This window comes from Microcebus murinus, chromosome X (genome assembly GCF_040939455.1).
Source record: "Microcebus murinus isolate Inina chromosome X, M.murinus_Inina_mat1.0, whole genome shotgun sequence".
Taxonomy (NCBI): domain Eukaryota; kingdom Metazoa; phylum Chordata; class Mammalia; order Primates; family Cheirogaleidae; genus Microcebus; species Microcebus murinus.
This window is the reverse complement of record NC_134136.1, coordinates 115,808,789-115,829,516: the sequence shown is the minus strand read 5'-3', so window position 1 is coordinate 115,829,516 and position 20,728 is coordinate 115,808,789. Positions and strand designations below refer to the sequence as shown.

The 20,728-nt window shown below is 35.9% G+C and overlaps 1 protein-coding gene across 11 annotated transcripts in view; it reads left to right on the top strand.

The window, feature by feature from the left end:
• CASK (calcium/calmodulin dependent serine protein kinase) overlaps window positions 1–20,728 on the top strand; it is a 381,055-nt gene that overhangs the window by 130,058 nt on the left and 230,269 nt on the right. For all 11 annotated transcript variants that reach the window (XM_075999330.1, XM_012781844.2, XM_012781842.2 and 8 more), the window contains exon 3: window positions 14,768–14,873. In XM_075999330.1, the coding sequence (XP_075855445.1) occupies window positions 14,768–14,873 (106 nt within the window). The remainder of the gene's footprint in view (window positions 1–14,767; window positions 14,874–20,728) is intronic.

Genomic DNA, 20,728 nt, shown 5'->3' with positions numbered 1-20,728 from the left:
ATCTCAAGAAATTTAAAAAAATAGAAATCATACCATGTACCTTCTCAGATCACAGTGGAATGAAACTAGAAATCAACCCTAACAGAAACTCACATTTCTACACAAAAATGTAGAAATTAAACAACCTCCTACTAAATGATTACTTCATAAATGAAGAAATCAAGTTGGAAATAAAAAAATTCTATGAAGAAAACGACAGTGGAGAGACAAGTTATCAAATCCTCTGGACACAGCTAAAGCAGTTCTGAGAGGAAAGTTTATCTCCATAAATGCCTATAACCAAAAGTCAAAAAGATCACAAATAGACAATCTAACGAAACGACTTAAATAGCTGGAAAAAGAAGAACAGACCAACCCTAAACCAAGCAGAAGAAGTGAAATCAACAAGATCAAATCAGAACTAAACGAAATTGAAAACAGGGAAGCTATTCAGGAGATTAATAAAACAAAAAGTTGGTTCTTTGAAAAAATAAACAAAATTGACACACCATTGGCTAAGCTAACGAAAGGCAGAAAAGAGAAATCTCTAATAAGCTCCATCAGGAACACAAAAGGAGATATCACAACTGATCCCAAAGAGATACAAGATATAATTTATGAATACCACAAAAATCTTTATGCACACAAACTGGAAAATATGGAGGAAATGGACAAATTTCTAGAAACACACAGCCTCCCTAGGCTCACCAGGAAGAAATTGATTCCCTGAACAGACCAATCTCAACAGCTGAAATAGAAACAGCAATTAAAAATCTCCCTAAAAAGAAAAGTCCCAGTCCAGATGGTTTCACACCTGAATTTTACCACACTTACAAAGAAGAACTAGTACCTATCTTGCAGAAACTATTCCACAACATCGAGAAGACCGGAAACCTCCCCGACACCTTTTATGAAGCGAATATTACTCTGATACCAAAACCAGGAAAGGATGCAACAAAAAAAGAAAACTACAGACCAATATCCCTAATGAATATAGATGCAAAAATTTTCAACAAAATCTTAGCTAACCGAATCCAGACGCTTATCAAAAAAATAATCCATCACGACCATGTGGGCTTCATCCCAGGGATGCAGGGATGGTTCAACATATGTAAATCTATAAATGCAATTCACCACATAAACAGAAGCAAAAACAAAAACCACATGATTCTCTCAATAGATGCAGACAAAGCTTTTGACAAAATTTAACACCCTTTCATGATACAAACACTTAAGAAAATAGGCATAGAAGGGACATACCTAAAAATGATACAAGCCATATATGACAGACCCATAGCCAACATCATACTGAATGGGGAAAAATTGAAATCATTCCCACTTAGAACTGGAACCAGACAAGGCTGCCTACTATCTCCACTTCTGTTCAATATAGTGCTGGAAGTCTTGGCTACAGCAATCAGACAGGAAAATGGAATCAAAGGTATCCAAATAGGGGCAGAAGAGATCAAACTTTCACTGTTTGCTCATGATATGATGTTATATCTAGAAAACCCCAAAGATTCAACCAAGAAACTCCTGGAACTGATCAATGAATTTAGTAAAGTCTCAGGATACAAAATCAGTACACAGAAATCCGAGGCATTCATATACACCAACAACAATCAAATTGAGAACCAAATCAAAGACTCAATTCCCTTCACAATAGCAACAAAGAAATTAAAGTACCTAGGAATATACTTAAACCAGGAGGTAAAACACCTCTACAGGGAGAACTATGAAACACTGAGGAAGGAAATAGCAGAGGATGTAAACAGATGGAAATCCATTCCATGCTCGTGGATCGGCAGACTCAACATCATCAAAATGTCTATACTACCCAAACTGATCTACAGATTCAATGCAATACCTATTAAAATTCCATCAGCATTCTTCACAGATATAGAATAAATAATTTTATGCTTCGTATGGAACCAAAGAAGACCCCGAATATCAAAAGCAATTCTAGGCAACAAAAACAAAATGGGAGGCATTAACATGCCAGATATCAAACTATACTACAAAGCTGTAGTAATTAAATCAATATGGTATTGGCACAAAAACAGGAATATTGACCAGTGGAACAGATGTGAGAATCCTGATATAAAACCATCTTCATATAGCCATCTAATCTTTGACAAAGCAGACAAAAACATACGCTGGGGAAAAGAATCCCTCTTCAATAAATGGTGCTGGGAAAACTGGATAGCCACCTGTAGAAGGCTAAAACAGGACCCACACCTTTCACCTCTCACAAAAATCAACTCACGCTGGATAACAGACTTAAACCTAAGGTATGAAACTTTTAGAATTCTAGAGGAAAACTAGTTGGAAACACTCTCCTAGACATCACCCTAAGCAAAGAGTTTATGAAGAAGTCCCCAAAGGCAATCACAGCAGCAACAAAAATAAATAAATGGGACATGATCAAACTACAAAGCTTCTGCACAGACAAAGAAATAGTCATGAAAGTAAACAGACAACCTACAGAATGGGAGAAAATATTTGCATCCTATGCATCCGATAAGGGACTGATAACTAGAATCTACTTAGAACTCATGAAAATCAGGAAGAAAAAATCAAATAACCCTATTAAAAAGTGGGCAAAGGACTTGAACAGAAACTTTTCTAAAGAAGAGAGAAGAATGGCCAACAAACATATGAAAAAATGCTTAACATCTCTAATCATCAGGGAAATGCAAATCAAAACCACAGTGAAGTATCACTTAACTCCAGTGAGAATGGCCTTTATCAAAAAGTCTCCGAACAATAAATGCTGGCGTGGTTGCGGAGAGAGAGGAACACTCCTACACTGCTGGTGGGACTGCAAACTAGTTCAACCTCTGTGGAAAGCAATATGGAGATACCTTAAAGCGATACAAGTGAATCTACCATTTGATCCAGCAATCCCATTGCTGGGCATCTACCCAAAAGATCCAATGACACTCTACAAAAAAGACACCTGCACTTGAATGTTTATAGCAGCACAATTCATAATTGCAAGGCTGTGGAAACAGCCCAAGTGCCCATCAATCCAAGAATGGATTAATAAAATGTGGTATATGTATACCATGGAGTACTATTCAGCTCTAAGAAACAATGGTGATATAGCACATCTTATATTTTCCTGGTTAGAGCTGGAACCCATTCTATTAAGTGAAGTTTCCCAAGAATGGAAGAACAAGCACCACATATACTCACCAGCAAATTGATATTAACTGAACAGCACCTAAGTGGTCACATAGGTACTACAGTAATAGGGTATTGGGCAGGTGGGAGGGGTGGGGGGCGGGTATATACATATATAATGAGTGAGATGTGCACCATCTGGGGGATGGTCATGCTGGAGACTCAGACTTGTGGGGGGAGGGGGGGAAATGGGCATTTATTGAAACCTTAAAATCTGTAGCCCCATAATCTGCTGAAATAAAAAAAAATGGAAAAACATATCATGTTCGTGGATCGGCAGAATCAACCTTGTTAAAATGTCTATACTACCCAAAGTGATTATAGATTCAATGCAATCCCCATGAAATATGAACATCATTTTTCACAGATCTAAAATAAATAATTCTACGCTTCATATGGAACCAGAAAAGAGCCTGGATAGCCAGAGCTTTCTTAAGCAAAAGGAACAAATTGGGAAGCATCACTTTATCAGGCTTTAGGCTATACTGCGAGGCTATTGTAACCAGAAGAGCATGATACTGGCACAAAAATAGAGACACAGACCAATTGATCAGAACAGAGAACCCAGATATAAAAACATCCTCATATTGCCATCTGATATTTGACAAAGCAGACAACAGTGTACACTGGGGGAAACAATCTCTATTCAATAAATGGTGCTGGGAAAATTGGTTAGCCACATGTAGAAGATTGAAACACCATCCACACCTCTCACCACTCACAAAAATTAATTCACGATGGATAACAACAGACTTAAACCTAATATATGAAGCTATAAGAGTTCTAGAAGAAAATGTTGGAAAAACTCTTCTAGATATAAACGTAGGCAAAGAATTTATAAAGGAAGACCTCATTGCCAATCATAACAACAACAAAAATTAATAAATGGGACTTCATTAAATTAAAAAGCTTCTGCACAGCCAAGGAAACAATCAACAGAGCAAATAGACAACCTACAGAATGAGAGAAAATATTTGCATGCTATACATCCAATAAATGGCTAATAACCCGAATGTACAAAGACTTAAGCAAATCAGCAAGAAAAAATCAACCCCATTAAAAAGTAAGCAAAAGACATGAACAGAAGCTTTTCAAAAGAAAATAGACTAATGGCCAATAAATATATGAAGAAATGCTGAACATCTCCAATTATCAGTGAAATGCAAATCAAAACCACTATGAGATATCACCTAATACCAGTGAGAATGGCTTTTATCAAAAAGTCCCAAACAACAGATGCTGGCATGGATACAGAGAGAAAGGAATACTTATATAGTGTTGGTGGGACTGCAAACTCATACAACCTCTATGGAAAATAGTATGGAGATTCCTCAGAGAACTAAAAGTAGACCTATCATTTGATCCATTTGATACCTCTACTGAGTGTTTACCCAAAAGAAAAAAGTCATTCTATCAGAAACACACTTGCATTAGAATGTTTATTGCAACACAATTCACAACCGTAAAGATGTGAAATCAACCCAAGTGTCCATCAATTCATGAGTGGATTAATAAAATGTGGTCTATGTATACCTCGGAGTACTACTCAGCCATAAAAAATGAATTAATGCCTTTTGTAACAACCTGTATGGAACTGGAGACCATTGTCTTAAGTGAAATATCACAAGAAGAAAAATACCACATGTACTCACTATTAGAACTAATCCATCAGCACTCATGTGCACATATAAAAGTAAAACTCGATAGTATTCAAGCCGGTGGGAGAGGGGAAGAGGGGAAAGGTAAAATCATACCTATCGGGTACAATGGACACTATCTGGATGATGGGTACACTTATAACTGACTTAAATTGTGCAAAAGCAATTCATGTAACCAAAACATTTGTACCCCCATAATCTGAAATAAAATAAAATATACATTCTTTAGAGGGTAAGGAAATATATATCTTGACATTCAATCTACGACAAATAGGGAAAACTCTTAACATCGTTATTTGGCAGACACTCCGAAATATATTTATTTTATATATGTAAACATACTCTAATAAGTAAACAGTTTATATTATTTTGACAGGGAAACAGGCTGGGCATGGTGGCTCATGCCTATAATCCTAGCACTCTGGGAGGCCAAGGTGGGAGGATCGCTTGAGGTCAGGAGTTCGAGACCAACCTGAGCAAGAGTGAGAACTTGTCTCTACTAAAAATAGAAAGAAATTAGCTGAGTGTGGTGGCACATGCCTGTAGTCCCAGCTACTCGGGAGGCTGAGGCAGGAGGATGGCTTAATCCTAGGAGTTTGAGGTTGCTGTGAGCTAGGCTGACGCCACAGCACTCAAGCCTGGGCAATAGAGAAAGACTCTGTCTCAAAATAAATAATAAATAATAAAAACAAAAAAGATGGGAAACAGAAAAATTAAGCCACATAGAAAGTCCCCAAGGAAACTTTCTATAATTTTTCAATGAAAGAAGAAAAGCACACTTTATGGTAACTTCTTGCATTTCACACAGTAAAGTGCTGGATTTGGGGGCAAAAGGCTAAAATGATATGGGGTATATACTTATTTTTATCTAAGTAATGGTTATCCTCAAAATTGTGCCCAGGGTATAAAAGGAGGCACTATCTTCTAATGCTTCCCAGTCTAAACAGTGCTTGTGTTAACAACCGGAAGATGGGATGATTGTCTGTCATGATTCTGATCATAGGACATCAATATCAAGACCAGTCACTTTGGCTTTTGTGCTTCCCTTAAATTTTACTACAAAATTTTGGAGGGCAGAACATCTATTACTTTAACAGATTTTTTAAATGATTTCTGACCCCAAATAAGTTAAAAATTGCTAATCTACATAGCTGCCACATTTTCAGGTACTCAAGTATGGCACTTCCTGGTTTTGTAAAAAAGATTAAATGAAAACAATTTATTCTAAGCATAGGGCAGTGTATTATTTATTTAAAATTTTATTAAAACTAGGAGAAATATGGCCTTTTCAGAACTCCCTATGTTTCTCTTAGTCCAGTGTTTCACTGTGTACAAAAAAGTATCCTCTGCCACTTTTCAATCACTGTGGGCGATTCTACTTTGAAATAAAAGTTTCTATTTGAAGTTTCTTCATCAGTTTAAAAAAAATCAAGACAAGACAAGCAATTTAACCTACACCTGTTACTTAGCAAATATCTTGGTATAAATCGGAATTTGGGCAGTAGACCAACAAGTAAAATATAGAAGTAATCTGGTAGTTGAGGCCATCAGTCTACAGGGTTATCTGTATTCCTGATTTCAAATTATTTATCAAAACAATTAGCTTCTTGTTTGTATTGGTCCTTTTTCAAATAAGTATCACATATTGGTACTTTTTTTTACTATAAATTTGTTTTATACTATTTTATGAGATTTTGTTGACTAAAAGATTCTGTGGCTGGATGGGGAAACCCATGTTATTAACAAAAACTTTGATAATCATTTCGCTGTGTCATAGAGAATCTTGGCCTCAGTCATTCATTTATTTGTATATTGAAACAGACCACAAATTGCTTTCTGAGAAAAATTTTGGCCCTGCTGGCAGTATTCACTGGGCTGGCCCCATCCTGGAGAAATGTTTATGGGAGAAGTGGATAGTAAAGAAGTCTATCCTGTCAGCATGTCCTTGTTGGGCTCCTCAGCTATTAGTAAATAAATAAAAATAGAAAGTAAATTATAGATAACATAATTAGGGAAGTATAAAACAGGTATGTGCGTAACATTTTTGACTTTAACATGTTGAATTCCTCTTTTATTGCAGTAACTTCTCTTTTGCTTTTTAATTCTTATTGAAGAATTTATGCACAAAAAAATGAACCTATCTAATTGTACAGTTGAATGAGTTTTAACAAATGTGTGCACTGTATCATCCTATGAAGTTCCCGCAGGCTCTCATATGATTTTTAAGACTTCAGCATTGAAAAGTAATTGAGTAATAAACTGATATTTCTCTAATTTTCTTTCATAAAGTAAGGAGTACCATGTTGAAATAGGTGTCTAGATTTTATCTTAGTAAATGCCCTGATTTCATTTCCCAAAATGAAAACCAACAGAAGAATTGTACTTTAGACAAGTTTAGAACATTGTATTTCTATTTTTTCTCATATACAAATATGATCTAAATATGGTCATTCTTATATTTCAGAAAAACTCTAAATACTGGAACTTTATTTGGTTTGGATTTTAGTCACCTCTGCCTTTTTCTTAGATCTATATGATTAACGTCTTTCCATTTTATTAGTTGTGTCCAAAACAGATTTTCATGAAATTCATGATTAACTCCTTGAATAGAAGATTCAGAGTTACATCTTCTAAGACATATATAATTTGGGTTATTTTTAATCTAATGTTGGCTCTTATCCACAAATGGCTTTTTAAGCAAATGTTTTTCTTAAATATTAATAAAGATCATTGAATTGGTCACCTGGAATCTTTTTTCTTTTTTTTCCGAGACAGAGTCTTGCTGTGTTGCCCAGGCTGGAGTGAGTCCGTGGCATCAGCCTAGCTCACAACCTCAAACTCCTGGGCTCAAGCAATCCTCCTGCCTCAGCCTCCCGAGTAGCTGGGACCACAGGCATGTGCCACCATGCCCGGCTAATTTGTTCTATATATATTAGTTGGCCAATTAATTTCTTTCTATTTATAGTCTCGCTCGTGCTCAGGCTGGTTTCGAACTCCTGACCTCAAGCAATCTGCCCACCTCGGCCTTCCAGAGTGCTTGGATTACAGGCGTGAGCCACCGCACCTGGCCTGGAATCTTTATTAATATCAAATTAGTAAGCTCAGTGATTTATAGTGCTTCAATATTGATTAGGAATGACCTGGAATTTTTAAAATGTAAATCCCTAGGAAATAAATGGTACTTTTAGTAATTATTTACCAGTTCTTCCTAATGAAAAGTGAGAGGAAAGACAAGTAATTCTCACACTAATTGGCTTTATTATATTTTACAACTATTCATACATATAGTGTTGAATTTAGTTTAAATTTGATATTCAACAGGGAAGGCTGCTTTAATCTATTCATTACAGTTACCAAAACGGAAAACTGGGAAATATATTACCAAAACCCCATTAATTTGTAAATGCTTAATTAATTGACATTAATTTGACTTTAATTAAATGCAGTTAAGATGGATTTCTAATTAATACACATTTCCCTATTTAAATAGAAATTTCACATCAGTAAAACATTGTCAATTAATGGTATGCTGCTTCCTTTCTTTATTTACCCAACAGATGAGATTTTAGGCCATAGGATTTAAAAAAAATGGGCAAGACTTCAAAGAAATTAGAAGCCACTTGGATTTCTCTTTGTGTGTGAAAAAAGATAAGAAAATGTAGAGGAGTGGTAGTAAAATGTTTAAAATATCAAAGAAATTATTAGTTTGCCCAGTTAACCCAGATTCTTCCGTGGGCCTATTCCTCTAATCTTCACTAGCTGAGAAGATCAGCTTTCCTGGAGGGTGAGGAAGATAGCCTCTTTAAAGTCAAACTGACCTGTGTTATTGCCAAAGGTAGCTGAGATCTTTAGTCTTCAAATTGGTTATTATTAGATAAAGGTGGAACTCAGCAATAGCAATTGACTTTGCAACTATAATCCTTCCAAGGTTCTGCTTGGACTTCTTTTCTAAAATATCATATGGTCATTAATTTCAGTACACCAAGGAAATTGACTTTCATTTACTTATTTTGTTGTTAATATTTATTCAAATGAACACACTAATATTTGTAATTCTTTCTGTGACTAGATTAGAATACTCTTTATTTGAATTTGGAACCTGGGTCAGCTCTTAGTAAATTTTGTTTAACTGTTGAGTTTCTAACACAACCTGGAAATTTTTTGGAAATTAATGAAAATATTTATATATTTGTCAGGAAAAGATCAGTATCTAGTTTCTGACCATCACTAATTACAGAGCAGCTGAAATAGGCTGGTTCTGTAACAGTTTTGATCACTTGTTACCCAAGTCAGTGTTATCACATTAGCACTGTTGTGTGATTGGATCTCACAGCCCCAGGAGCCACTGTGGTATAATATAAAGAGCATGAGGCTTTGACTATTAGTGCAGCTCTCTCCACTTATTAGTTGTGTGGTTTTCAGCAACTTATTTATATCACTGAATCCTGGGCCTCAGTTTCTTCCTCTGAAAAAATGGGAGTGGTGTATATAAATATACATAAATATATATATAAATAAAAAAGGGTTATTGTAGTCCTTAAATGAGGACTTAATGAAGGGGTGTTTTAAAATCTCAAAGGTTGCATAGTAAACTCTCAGATGTTGCACTGCATAGCCTAGTGATAAAATCTAAAAAAGTCATTCAATTTTGAAACATACAAAGGGCTTCTATACAGTGGATATTGACTGTATTCTTTGGTAAATTCATCAAGATAAAATGATTAAAAATTACAGAACAAATGAAGGATTTAGATTAGCAATAGTGAAGAAATTTCAGATTTAGTTCTTAAATTATGGATTTAGGTAATTAAGCTATAGAATTTCCTTCTGTGGAAGTAGTTTTTAAAAACACATCTGTGAAACCAGCCTGAGCAAGAGCGAGACCCCGTCTCTACTATAAATAGAAAGAAATTAATCGGCCAACTAATATATATAGAAAAAATTAGCTAGGCATGGTGGTACATGCTTGTAGTCCCAGCTACTCGGGAGGCTGAGGCAGGAGGATTGCTTGAGCCCAGGAATTTGAGGTTGCTGTGAGCTAGGCTGACGCCACAGCACTCACTCACTCTACCCTGGGCAACAAAGCGAGACTCTGTCTTAAAAAAAAAAAAAATCTGCATTTAGATTCATTCTTAAATGACTGATTTTACAAATATCTGTGTAAGAATTGCAGAAGAGGCCAGGTGTGGTGGCTCACGCCTGTAATCCTAGCCCTCTGGGAGGCCGAGGCGGGCGGATTGCTCGAGGTCAGGAGTTCGAAACCAGCCTGCGCAAGAGCGAGAACCCGTCTCTACTATAAATAGAAAGAAATTAATTGGCCAACTAATATATATAGAACAAATTAGCCAGGCATGGTGGCGCATGCCTGTAGTCCCAGCTACTCGAGAGGCTGAGGCAGGAGGATTGCTTGAGCCCAGGAGCTTGAGGTTGCTGTGAGCTAGACTGACACCAGGGCACTCATTCTAGCCTGGGCAACAAAGCGAGACTGTCTCAAAAAAAAAAAAAGAAGAATTGCAGAAGAACTCACAATGGAGAGATGATAAGAATTAAAGCAAATCAATTTATCTAGAGCTGCACCCTTGCAATTTGGTGGCCGCTAACCACATGTGGCTATTGAGTACTTAAAATGTGACCAGACCAAACTGAGATGCACTATAAGTATACAACACACACTGGATCTCAAAGACATAGTACAAAAAAGTAACATTTTATTAATAATTTTAATATGACTACATATTGAAATAATATTTTGTATACATTGGATTGGATAAAATGTTATTGAAATAAAATTTACCTTTTTACTTTTTTAATGTGGTTACTGGAAAATTTTAAATTATATATGTGACTCATATTTCTATTGGATAGTGCTCATTTAAATCATTATTGAATGGTTTTAGGAAAACTAACTCTTAAATTTCAGTCTTTTGAGTTAGATATTTCAGGTTGAGACTCCTACTCCCGTGCTAAGAACATCAGAAATTGTTCCTTTCTTCAATCGTATTTGTAACTACCCCAATTATTTTTAACCCATGGTCAAATTAGCTTGCTGCAGAATTATGGCACTTGGAAAGTAGCATCCAACTTTTAAAGGATAGTATGAAAATTCTCCTATAACAAGAACAAATAGTAGTAAAATAAATAATAAAAATCCTTTCCAGGAAAATGATTTTTAAAACAGACCACCTGAAACAGCTTCCCTAACTCTCCCAGATTTGAGGGACAGTCTGATAGGCAGACCCTGAAGGGCATACTCACTTTACTATTGTTGCACTGCCCAAACATCTTAGGAAATTAGTAGTAGTTCTAATGCCATATAGCTGGTTAATTTAATCTAAGTGTGTTTCTGATTTGGGTTAGAAAATTAAATATTACTTTCCATATTATTAGTTCCCCTTTTAAAGGGAAATGAATTGATTAAGTAAATGTAGGCACATAGTTAAATATAAGGGCACTAAACATAGATGATTTAAAAAGCTTTTTAAATTTCCCTGAGAGATTCCTAAATAAGAAAGTACAGGGGAGATTAGAGAGAGTTACGGGTCACTAGTCTGTAAACAAAGCACCACTTCAAAACAGGGATGATAACTCTGACTCACATCACTCATGGGTATGTTCTGTGCTAATATCTATAAGCAGTCAGATAATCATAACTTTAAATCATATTATTGTCAACTGCTTTCAAATTCCTTCCTACTCTGCCCCATGAGTTGATTTGTAAGCAAATCATATTTTTAGTTTGCTATATCAGCATGGACTTAAGAGTACTTAATACATGTATCTTTAATTCACATTCACATTTAAGAGCAAACATTTTGAGGTTAATATTCTTGAGTCTATAGTTAGAATGCATATATAATACATTTGTGTTTTTAAAATTATGCTTTTGTATTTGGGCTATTTAATTGATACTCAAATTCAGGAAAACAGTGCCACAGTTATCCTAGATGTAAGCCATCTATTGCATCATTGCCCTTATTTAAAATATATTTTTATATTGTTAATTTTGTGCTATCCATTCAGTGTTCTGATTTTAGTCCCTGAAATGTCAGATCCGGTGACATTTAAATTGCTTTGAATTCTGCCTTTATTTTGAAGGCAGGTCGATGTTAATGGACTAGACCCCAAGAGCTTGTTCAGCTATTTACCAAGCAGAAATGTGTGGCTCAAATGGAGGGTTTTTTAGAGCATCCATTTCTACTTTAAAACTTTCAGTATAACCAGTGTGTCACATGGCAAATGGTGAGTGTAGCAATTGAAACACAATTTAGCTACATAAAGGGGGCAAAATAGAAAATTAAAAGTGGAAAAAAGATCAGTTTGCATTATGGCAAACACGAACACTGTTTACTTCATGATTTCAATGTCAGCACTGAATTAAAATCAGGCTTTTGATCAGAATAGAGAGGAAAGGAAAAAGAGAAACTAAGGTGAAAACAGAAGGTATGAAAGGATGACTTCTAATAAAATGATAAGCTAGAGATAAACATAAAAATGAGTAATAAAACTCCTAAGCTTTTCATAGAATCAGGAGGCAGAACATTCTTGAAGGGAGGAAAAAACTGCAGACATCTGATTGATGTTGTCTGGCTCAACCTAGCCCTCCAGCACATTTGTTTTAAAGCCTGCCTTGTGGTTATGACTTCCCAGCACAAACCCCACAGCTGTTTCACATCCTCCTCTCCTGTAGGGCCTTCTTGACTACTTTTGCAGATGGGAGCATCTTTCCTGCGCCTGGGATCTCTTCCTTTGCAGTGAATACTGAGCCCCTCCAGCTCACACTGGCCTCCCTCAGCCCCCCAGCCACACAATGCTGTGCTCCACACAGTCTGCTCACATCCAGTTTCTCATTTGAGTCTTACACTGCCCTTTCAAGCCGATTTACTAGACTCTGCAGGTATGGCATCACCTGTCACCGACCCCCTTTCATTGGCTGTAGAGGAGCCATTTGTAGAAGTCAGAAGTCAGCCTGCAGGTGGCAGTCACAAAGGCATGACCAGCACCAAGTTTTCTGACTCTAGATCCTGTAGGCTTTACATCTCCATGCCACTTATAAACAACAGCAAAAACAGACAAATAAATAAGCAAGACCTTCTTTGACCCTGCTGTTGCTTTCGTATTGCCAAATTCTTCAAATATGATTGTGTTCAAACCCAGAATGGCATAATGGAAGGGCTGTTGCCTTTGGAATTGGGCAGGCGAGGGTTCACAGCCTGCCCCTGTGATAATTGTGTGATTTTGAACACATTTCTAATCCTCGGTTTCCTCATCTATAAAATACCTACCTAATGACTAAAGTACTTAGCCCAATGAGAGGCATGATAAATTTTAATGTATTACATAATTGTCTCCTGCATACTGACTTTGACCCTGACCTCTCCACAGAATTTGATCTTGCCCAGAATGCTCATGACCTTTTCTGGTTGAATCTTAAGGCCTTTTCTCAGCTTTCAGCCTTCTTCTGCTACTTATGTCTTAATTCCTTCTATTCCCTTGACTTTCTTAATATTATATTATTGATTCTTCCTTTTCTGGTAGCTTCTCTTTTGTCTAATTTACTGACGATTTTGTCTCATTCTACCCTTATGTAAGTCAGTCTTCTAATGTTCCATCTGCAACCATTGCTATGTTGACAAGACTAAGTTGAATTAATCAGAAAGGAGTTGGCCTGGTGTGGTGGCTCACACCTGTAATCCTAGCACTCTGGGAGGCCGAGGTGATCACTTGAGCTCAGGAGTTCGAGACCAGCCTGAGCAAGAGCGAGACCCTGTCTCTACTAAAAACAGAAAGAAATCAGCTGGACAACTAAAAATATATAGAAAAATTTAGCCAGGCACGGTGGCACACGCCTGTAGTCCCAGCCACTTGGGAGACTGAGGTAGAAGGATCATGTGAGCCCAGGAGTTTGAGGTTGCTGTGAGCTAGGCTGACACCATGGCACTCTAGCCTGGGCAACAGAGTGAGACTCTGTCTCAAAAAAAAAAAAAAAAAAAAAAATTTTATAAAAAGGAGGTAATGTTATCTATTTTACTTTGTGCAGTACATCTTTAGCCTTAATTCTTCCTTACCTATCTCACTTCTACTTTCAAATATAAAAACATCACATTGGATTTTAATCATCAGCAAACAGGCAAAGCCCCAGTACTGTTAAAATCACTGGAAGGCTTTAATTATCCTATTCCATGTAGACATGGCAAGTGATGCCCATGACCAAACTATTTTAGTATGATGGTGATGACAGTGATAATATTAACAATTTTGTTTTCCAAATAGTATTATAGAGCTTACACAGTAGTCTTACCTACATTATTTGTGCTTCAAAATAACACTGTGAGGTAGGTAGTGTTCTGAATCATCCAACACACTTTATAGATGATGTAAAAAAAATTTCTGACTTTGATTCTAGGAATAGTGCCTTTTCTATTTAAATCATACTATTTTTTGTTCCCTATTTCATGTAACTTTCTTGACATGTCTATAAATGCTATATTTAGGCTAAAGAACATAAGACATTTTTATCTAATTTAGGGAAAAGGAAAACTAAGAAAAAGAGGTAAATTCAAAACAGTAAATTGAGTTACTTATTAGCAGATCAAGGAAGAGCTATAAATTTGGAGGCTGAAACTTGATTACAAGAGTTGGGGAAAGAATTTCTTTGTGTATTTGTTTTACTTTGGGGGAAAGTATTTATACTATGAAATATAAACATTTTTTATTAATGAGAGTTGACTCTATACTGTATATAGATTTAAGCTGGCAAAAATATAAAAAGTTAAATTGTCAAAGATTTTAAAGTGTAAAAAGTTAAGCTTAGTTTAAATGGGGGATTTCATCTATTTAGTTAGAGAAGTCTTCATGTTACCATAGATCACATCCATTCATTCATCATTCACCCTAATTGTCTTTTGTTCCTACCTAATGAAGTATATTGTATGTTTGTTTTGCAGATCTAAAGCGAGAAGCCAGTATCTGTCATATGCTGAAACATCCACACATTGTAGAGTTATTGGAGACATATAGCTCAGATGGAATGCTTTACATGGTTTTTGAATTGTGAGTGTACATTTTATTTCTTAAGGGATAAAATTTTAAGCAATGCTACTTTTGTGTAATGCTAACACTTTTCTCTTGAAATTTAACAGTAGTTGCAAACTTATCTGTTTAGAAAAAACTAAAGTCACAAAAAAGGATTATCTCATCTTAAAGTTTACAATGGCAAAGGAAGCAAGAGCTAGACATATTCAGTTACCCTCACACTTTCAGCACACTTTAGAGAAGAGGTTCCAAAAGGAAATAGAGTTCAGAGGGATAGGAGGCCCCAAAATATAAAATTCTGACCAATAGAAGTCTTAATGAAGAAGAGTGGGAGAAGAGTGGAAACCTCCAGGTAGGTAGCAAGCCTGTCTGGTAACTAAAAACTAATGATGACAGACTTGACTTCCTCTTTTGATATAATCACTATGTTGGCATATGAGGGCAAGTCTATAGATCACAGTGTATCTTGATTTCAGTAAGCCACTTGATATGTTTATCATAGAATTTTTTTCAGTAAGATAGAGAAATGTGAGTTAGTCCATAGTTGATTGGATGATTGTATCCAAAGAGATTGTGTAAAGCTTTATAGGGCAGCACCTTGCAAGGTTTTGTCTTTGGTCTTATTCTGTTGAAAATTATAATCAGTGACTTATATTTGGGAAAAAAAGGAAGGTAATAATTGCTTAAATATTCAAAAGTTACCAAGGTTAGAGGATATACTCAGTATCTATTGCTTCATAACAAAAACCCCACAACTTAATGGCTTAAAACAAAACACATTTATTATCTCAGTCTCTGTGCATCAGGAATGTGGATCCAATTTAGCCAGGTCCTCTGGCTGTGAGTCTCTCACGAAGTGGTAGTCAAGGTGTTGACCAGGGCTGTAGTCATTTTAAAGCTCCACTCGAGGGTGGATCCACTTCCAAGCTCACTCATGTGGTTGTTGGCAGTCTTCAGTTCCTCACAGGCTATTGGACTGAGGGCCTTGGTTCCTTATAAGCTGTTAGCCCAAAGCCTCCTTCGGTTTCTTGTCACTCGGGCCTATCCGTAGAGCAGCTCACAACGTGGCAGCTTGCCTCCTCAGAGCAAGCTAGAAGGAAGGCAAGAGAGAGTATGTGAGCAAGACAGAAGCCACAGTCTTGTAACCTAATCTCTGAAACTGCATACTATCACTTATGCTATATTCTTTTAGTTAGAAACAAGTCACTAGATCCAGCCCACACACAAGAGGAGGGGATCACTAGGAGCCATTTCACAAGCTGCCTACCACAGAGGGCTTAGCCGACACATTGGCTGTCTGCATCAAAACTTGAAATTTGTTTTACAAGTTTGTAGCAAAGGAGCTGAAACAGAAAAGGTGAGATTTTAAAAGCAGTAGCTCTGGCTTGGGTGAGGCAAAGGCATTATATGTAACCAAAATGTTTATACCCCCACAATATTCTGAAATTTAAAAATAAATAAAAGAGTCAAAATTAAAAATAAAATAAAAGCAGTTGATATAAAAACCTTCATTCAAATATATAAGTACAAGATCAGTGTGAATTTAGTTGTAACTACTTATATGAAAAAGATGTAAATGTTTTAGTTGTCTGCAACGGCTTTAAAAGTCCTGAATGGAATGTTAGGCTGCATTAATTAGAAGTATATAGTATTCTGAACAAAGCCACACTCCCCCTATTCTTTCTGGAGTGTTCATTGAAAGCAGGACACTGGAATGTTTGCAGAAGGGGATAACCAGAATGGGAAAGAGCCTGCCAATTCTGTCATAAAGTCATGGCCTTCAAAATCTTTGCTGGCAAACCCGCTAAGAGAATTTTGAAAAACTTATGTACCCCTCTCACATATTTTTAGGTTGATATATAAAAGCTTTTATTATGAGAATATAATTTTCAGTGTCTTGAATATTCTTTCAAGTATATTTTCTTCACAACTGTAGAGCTGCATATTTATCTTGTTCACTTTATGGAAAATGTCTGCTAGGTGACCTACATGGCAAAGCCAGTCCTCATTGTCAAATCACTCAGCCAAATCAGACTCATTTTCTCTCAGAAAAAATTCTGACTTCATTTTTCAAATAAAATTAAAGTGTTAATAGACACACCTGTGACATTCACCTTACCATTGATTTCAAATTCTAAAATAGATCAGGCTTTGCCATGAATATATTGCCTAGATGAAGTACAGTGGCAACTCCCTTTTTTTCTCAAGCCCTCTTTATGTTTTTGTTTTGCTCTAAAGGGTCTCTCCCTCCCTCAGGAGTTGTATATTCCCCAATTGTCTCTTTGAAGCTAGACAGCCTGATCTTTTGAGATGGGAGATTGTAGTTATGGAGATGTAAAAGGAAAGTTAGCAGACCACAGACTTGTTTTCAGACAGACCAAATTATGGCAAATTAAGATACGGAAATTGATTGCCTGAAAAATATCCTAGTTCATATGTCTTCTGGAAGGGCTTTGGGTACTCCCAGAGATGCCCAAATTCCAGGTTGAAGACCACTGGCATGGAAGAGCTCTTGAGAAGACAGGGAAGCTTTAGTTAACCATTATTGTATTAGTTTTCTTATTCTGCTAAAAGAGTTTCCAAAGCAGAAGCCCATAGGTAGAACATGATCAATGTCTTCAGTTATTTGAAAGATCATCATGTATAAGAAGATTCTATGCTTATTCAATGTAGCATCAGAGGCTGTAACTAGAATCAACAAGTAGCAGATTTCACCTCTAACTAAGGAAGGTCTCTTTAATCATTAGACTTACTCCAAGAATGAAGCAAGCTATCTCACAGACTATGTAGTTTCTCAGTAGAATGCTCAAGCTAAAGCTGGATCCAGCTAAGAGGGCTGAAGATAGGGTTATAATTCTGGACTAGAGAGGGAGGGCCTCTAACATCCCTCCTGATTTTAAGATATTATAATTCCTTTTAAATTACTTTTCTGGTTTAATTTTATTATTTATTCAAGAAATGTTTCTCTCCATGTTTATTTTCTGAGAAAACTAAAAACCAGGTTTTATGTACTATATAATGTAGAGCATAGAAAGCAAATTTTAAAAATTCATCTAAATTTCACCATGTATGCTATTTGTATGGAAGGGCACTAAATGACAATGTAGTAGAAAGAAGAAGGTCTTTGGTATCATAAAACCTGGGCTAGCATTCCAGCTCTCATTTTACTAATTATGTGACATTGGCCAAGTCTTGTAACTTCTCTGAGTCTCAGTTTTCTTACCTTGAAAATATTCATAAGATTATGAGAACTAGATGAGAAACTGTATGTGAAGTCCTTTTGTAAATGGTGAGGTGCTTTATAACTATAAAGTATTATTTCCAGTGGATTTAACAGGTTAATTTTAGTTCCTCAGTGTTGAAGCAGTCTATATGGGATTTTATGTAGCTAATTTTGTGTGCTTCAGTTGTGATTAAACTAATTCATCGGTAGCTGTATATTGAGACAAGACCTCATTAAAGTTGGATTATTTGCCAGTGACCTAATCCAGACGTTAACGCAAATCACTAGAACATGGCTTTCTATTTTCATTTTTTTAAGCTTTTATTATGGAAAATTTCAAATGAAAAGAGAGAATAGTATAATGAACCCCAGCACACTGGTCACCGAGCTACAACAGTTATCAAAACATTTTGCCATTTCTGTTCTATCTCTCCTTTCCTGTTGTCTTTTTTCCTCCTGGAAATTCCTAAAGCAATGTTACTTCACCTATAAAAATTTCTGTTTGTATTTCTTACATATAAGGACTTTTAAAAAAAAATGACCGTAATGTTATCATACCTAACAAAGTCAACAACAGTTACTTATTACCATGTCATGTTCAGTTGATGTTCAATTTTCCCTGATTGAACATGAATTTTAAATGACAGATTTCTAAATTTAGAATTGTTTTATTAGCTCTAGGGAATCTGGAACTGTATTATAAATTCACAAAGTGCCTTAGTTATTTCTCAAAACGGCCAGAAACAAAGTAGAAATATAAAACTTCTCTTTTGTATCATTGTTTTATAAATTTACCTCACCAATTGGCCTTGCCCAGTTTTTTGTATCCCTCATCTCCTGGGTTTTAAGCCAGCCAACCAACCAAAAACATCCATTGCTATAAGATTTAAGGTCATGTAGATCAAAGAGCAAAGCCAATACAATTGTGTGTGGTTCCACCTACTGGCTAGGTGAAAGATTGCTTCTATAGCTGCAACATAGACTAAGCTACTCCAGAATTAGTTCCATGTTTCTTGGCAATAGATATAATTACTGCTGGTATGCAGGGGGCTCATTGCTCAGGTTATGGGTTACCTGGATCCTTTTTATAGTTTTCTAACATGACAACAATACAGAATAGACAAGGAAAGGGAAAACAAATGAAACTAGATCAGTTTAACTTTCCTGTTTGTTGGCTGCTTAGAAACAGCTCTTATCATTTTGGTGGAGAAAAGGCTAGACAAAACAACATATTTGGATTATCAGTGAGTTTCTTGATGTGGTATCCATATCTGTCTTTGCCACAGACTGTGTATAACCAACACTCCCTATTTCTTCCCAGACTGAAGTCATGAAATTATATTGGCCAATAATGTTGCTTACCATATTAGAAAATCCTTAGAGCTAGTTGATATCCACTTAATCACAAATGGTTTATAAGTTTAAAGCATATTTAAATACAGAGACTCACAGAACCAGAAGTTTAGAATTAGAAAAGATTAGAGAAGTAAATTTCAAAACTTATGTTGGAAAATCCTGTGTAGAGGTTGTTAAACAAACATATACCCAGGCCCCAACCCTAGAAATTCACTTTCAACAGATATAGATTCTAATGGGGCAGGCCAAGAGATGAATGAATTGTAAAGTAGGGCTAATATGATTTAGAGACTATGTTGTCATTTCCCCAACACCAACAGTACTGTTTTTAGACATCTGCATGTTTGTACATTCATTGCTTTGGGATTATAATTAAATCTGAACCTGTCTACAGCAATTTGCTGAAATGTATTTTAAAATATAGGTTCAGTTTTGAAGAGAGGGCTGAGTTATGTTGTCCCCCCAAATTAAATATTTATTTCTAAGTAACACATTTGAGCTTGTCTTTAGTAGTGTCTGGTACTTGAGTTAAGCTGTAAATCCTAAATTGGCTGCCCAAGGAATTTTAATTACCTTATTATAAAATGATTGCATATACCACAGGGAGACTTTTACAGTAATTAAATAGGATTTAAAACACATCTGACATGAAAACAATAGTTTATATCTTTTAAAATAATATTAACAGTTTGGGTTTTTTTTTTAAGCTCACAAAGGAGATAAACATAAAGCTCTTTAATGTATTCCTAAAATTTAATTTTTTGGGGTCCAGTATTTATGCCCGGGGAAGGGAGTGTTTGTGAAACTCATTTGTAGTGATAGAGTGGAACTGATTACTATTTACCAGCAAACTTGCTACTTAAGGGAAAATATGTTTATCTCGTATCAGGCAATAAAAATCTGGACTGTAGCATTTTAATTTATTTGGAGATCGGCACATATTTTTATAGCTAGTCTTATCTATTTTGATTTTTTCTTTTTATCTGTGACATAAATTGCTATTCATTCAGCAAATTAAACATTTCTCTTGATTCACTGTATCAAAATGTTTAGTTCATTATAGTTTTAAGAACTATATGTCAGGGGTCCCCAAGACCACCCCCAGGTGTGATGATTCACTAAGAAAACTCATAGAAATCAGCATATAGTCATATTCACAACTATGATTTATTACAGCTAAAGTAGATAAAGCAAAATTGCAAGAGAAAAAGGTACATGGGTCAAAGACCACAGGAAACCAAGCTCAAGCTTCCAAGAGTCCTCTCTCAGCAATGAGTTATGACAACAGGTGTGA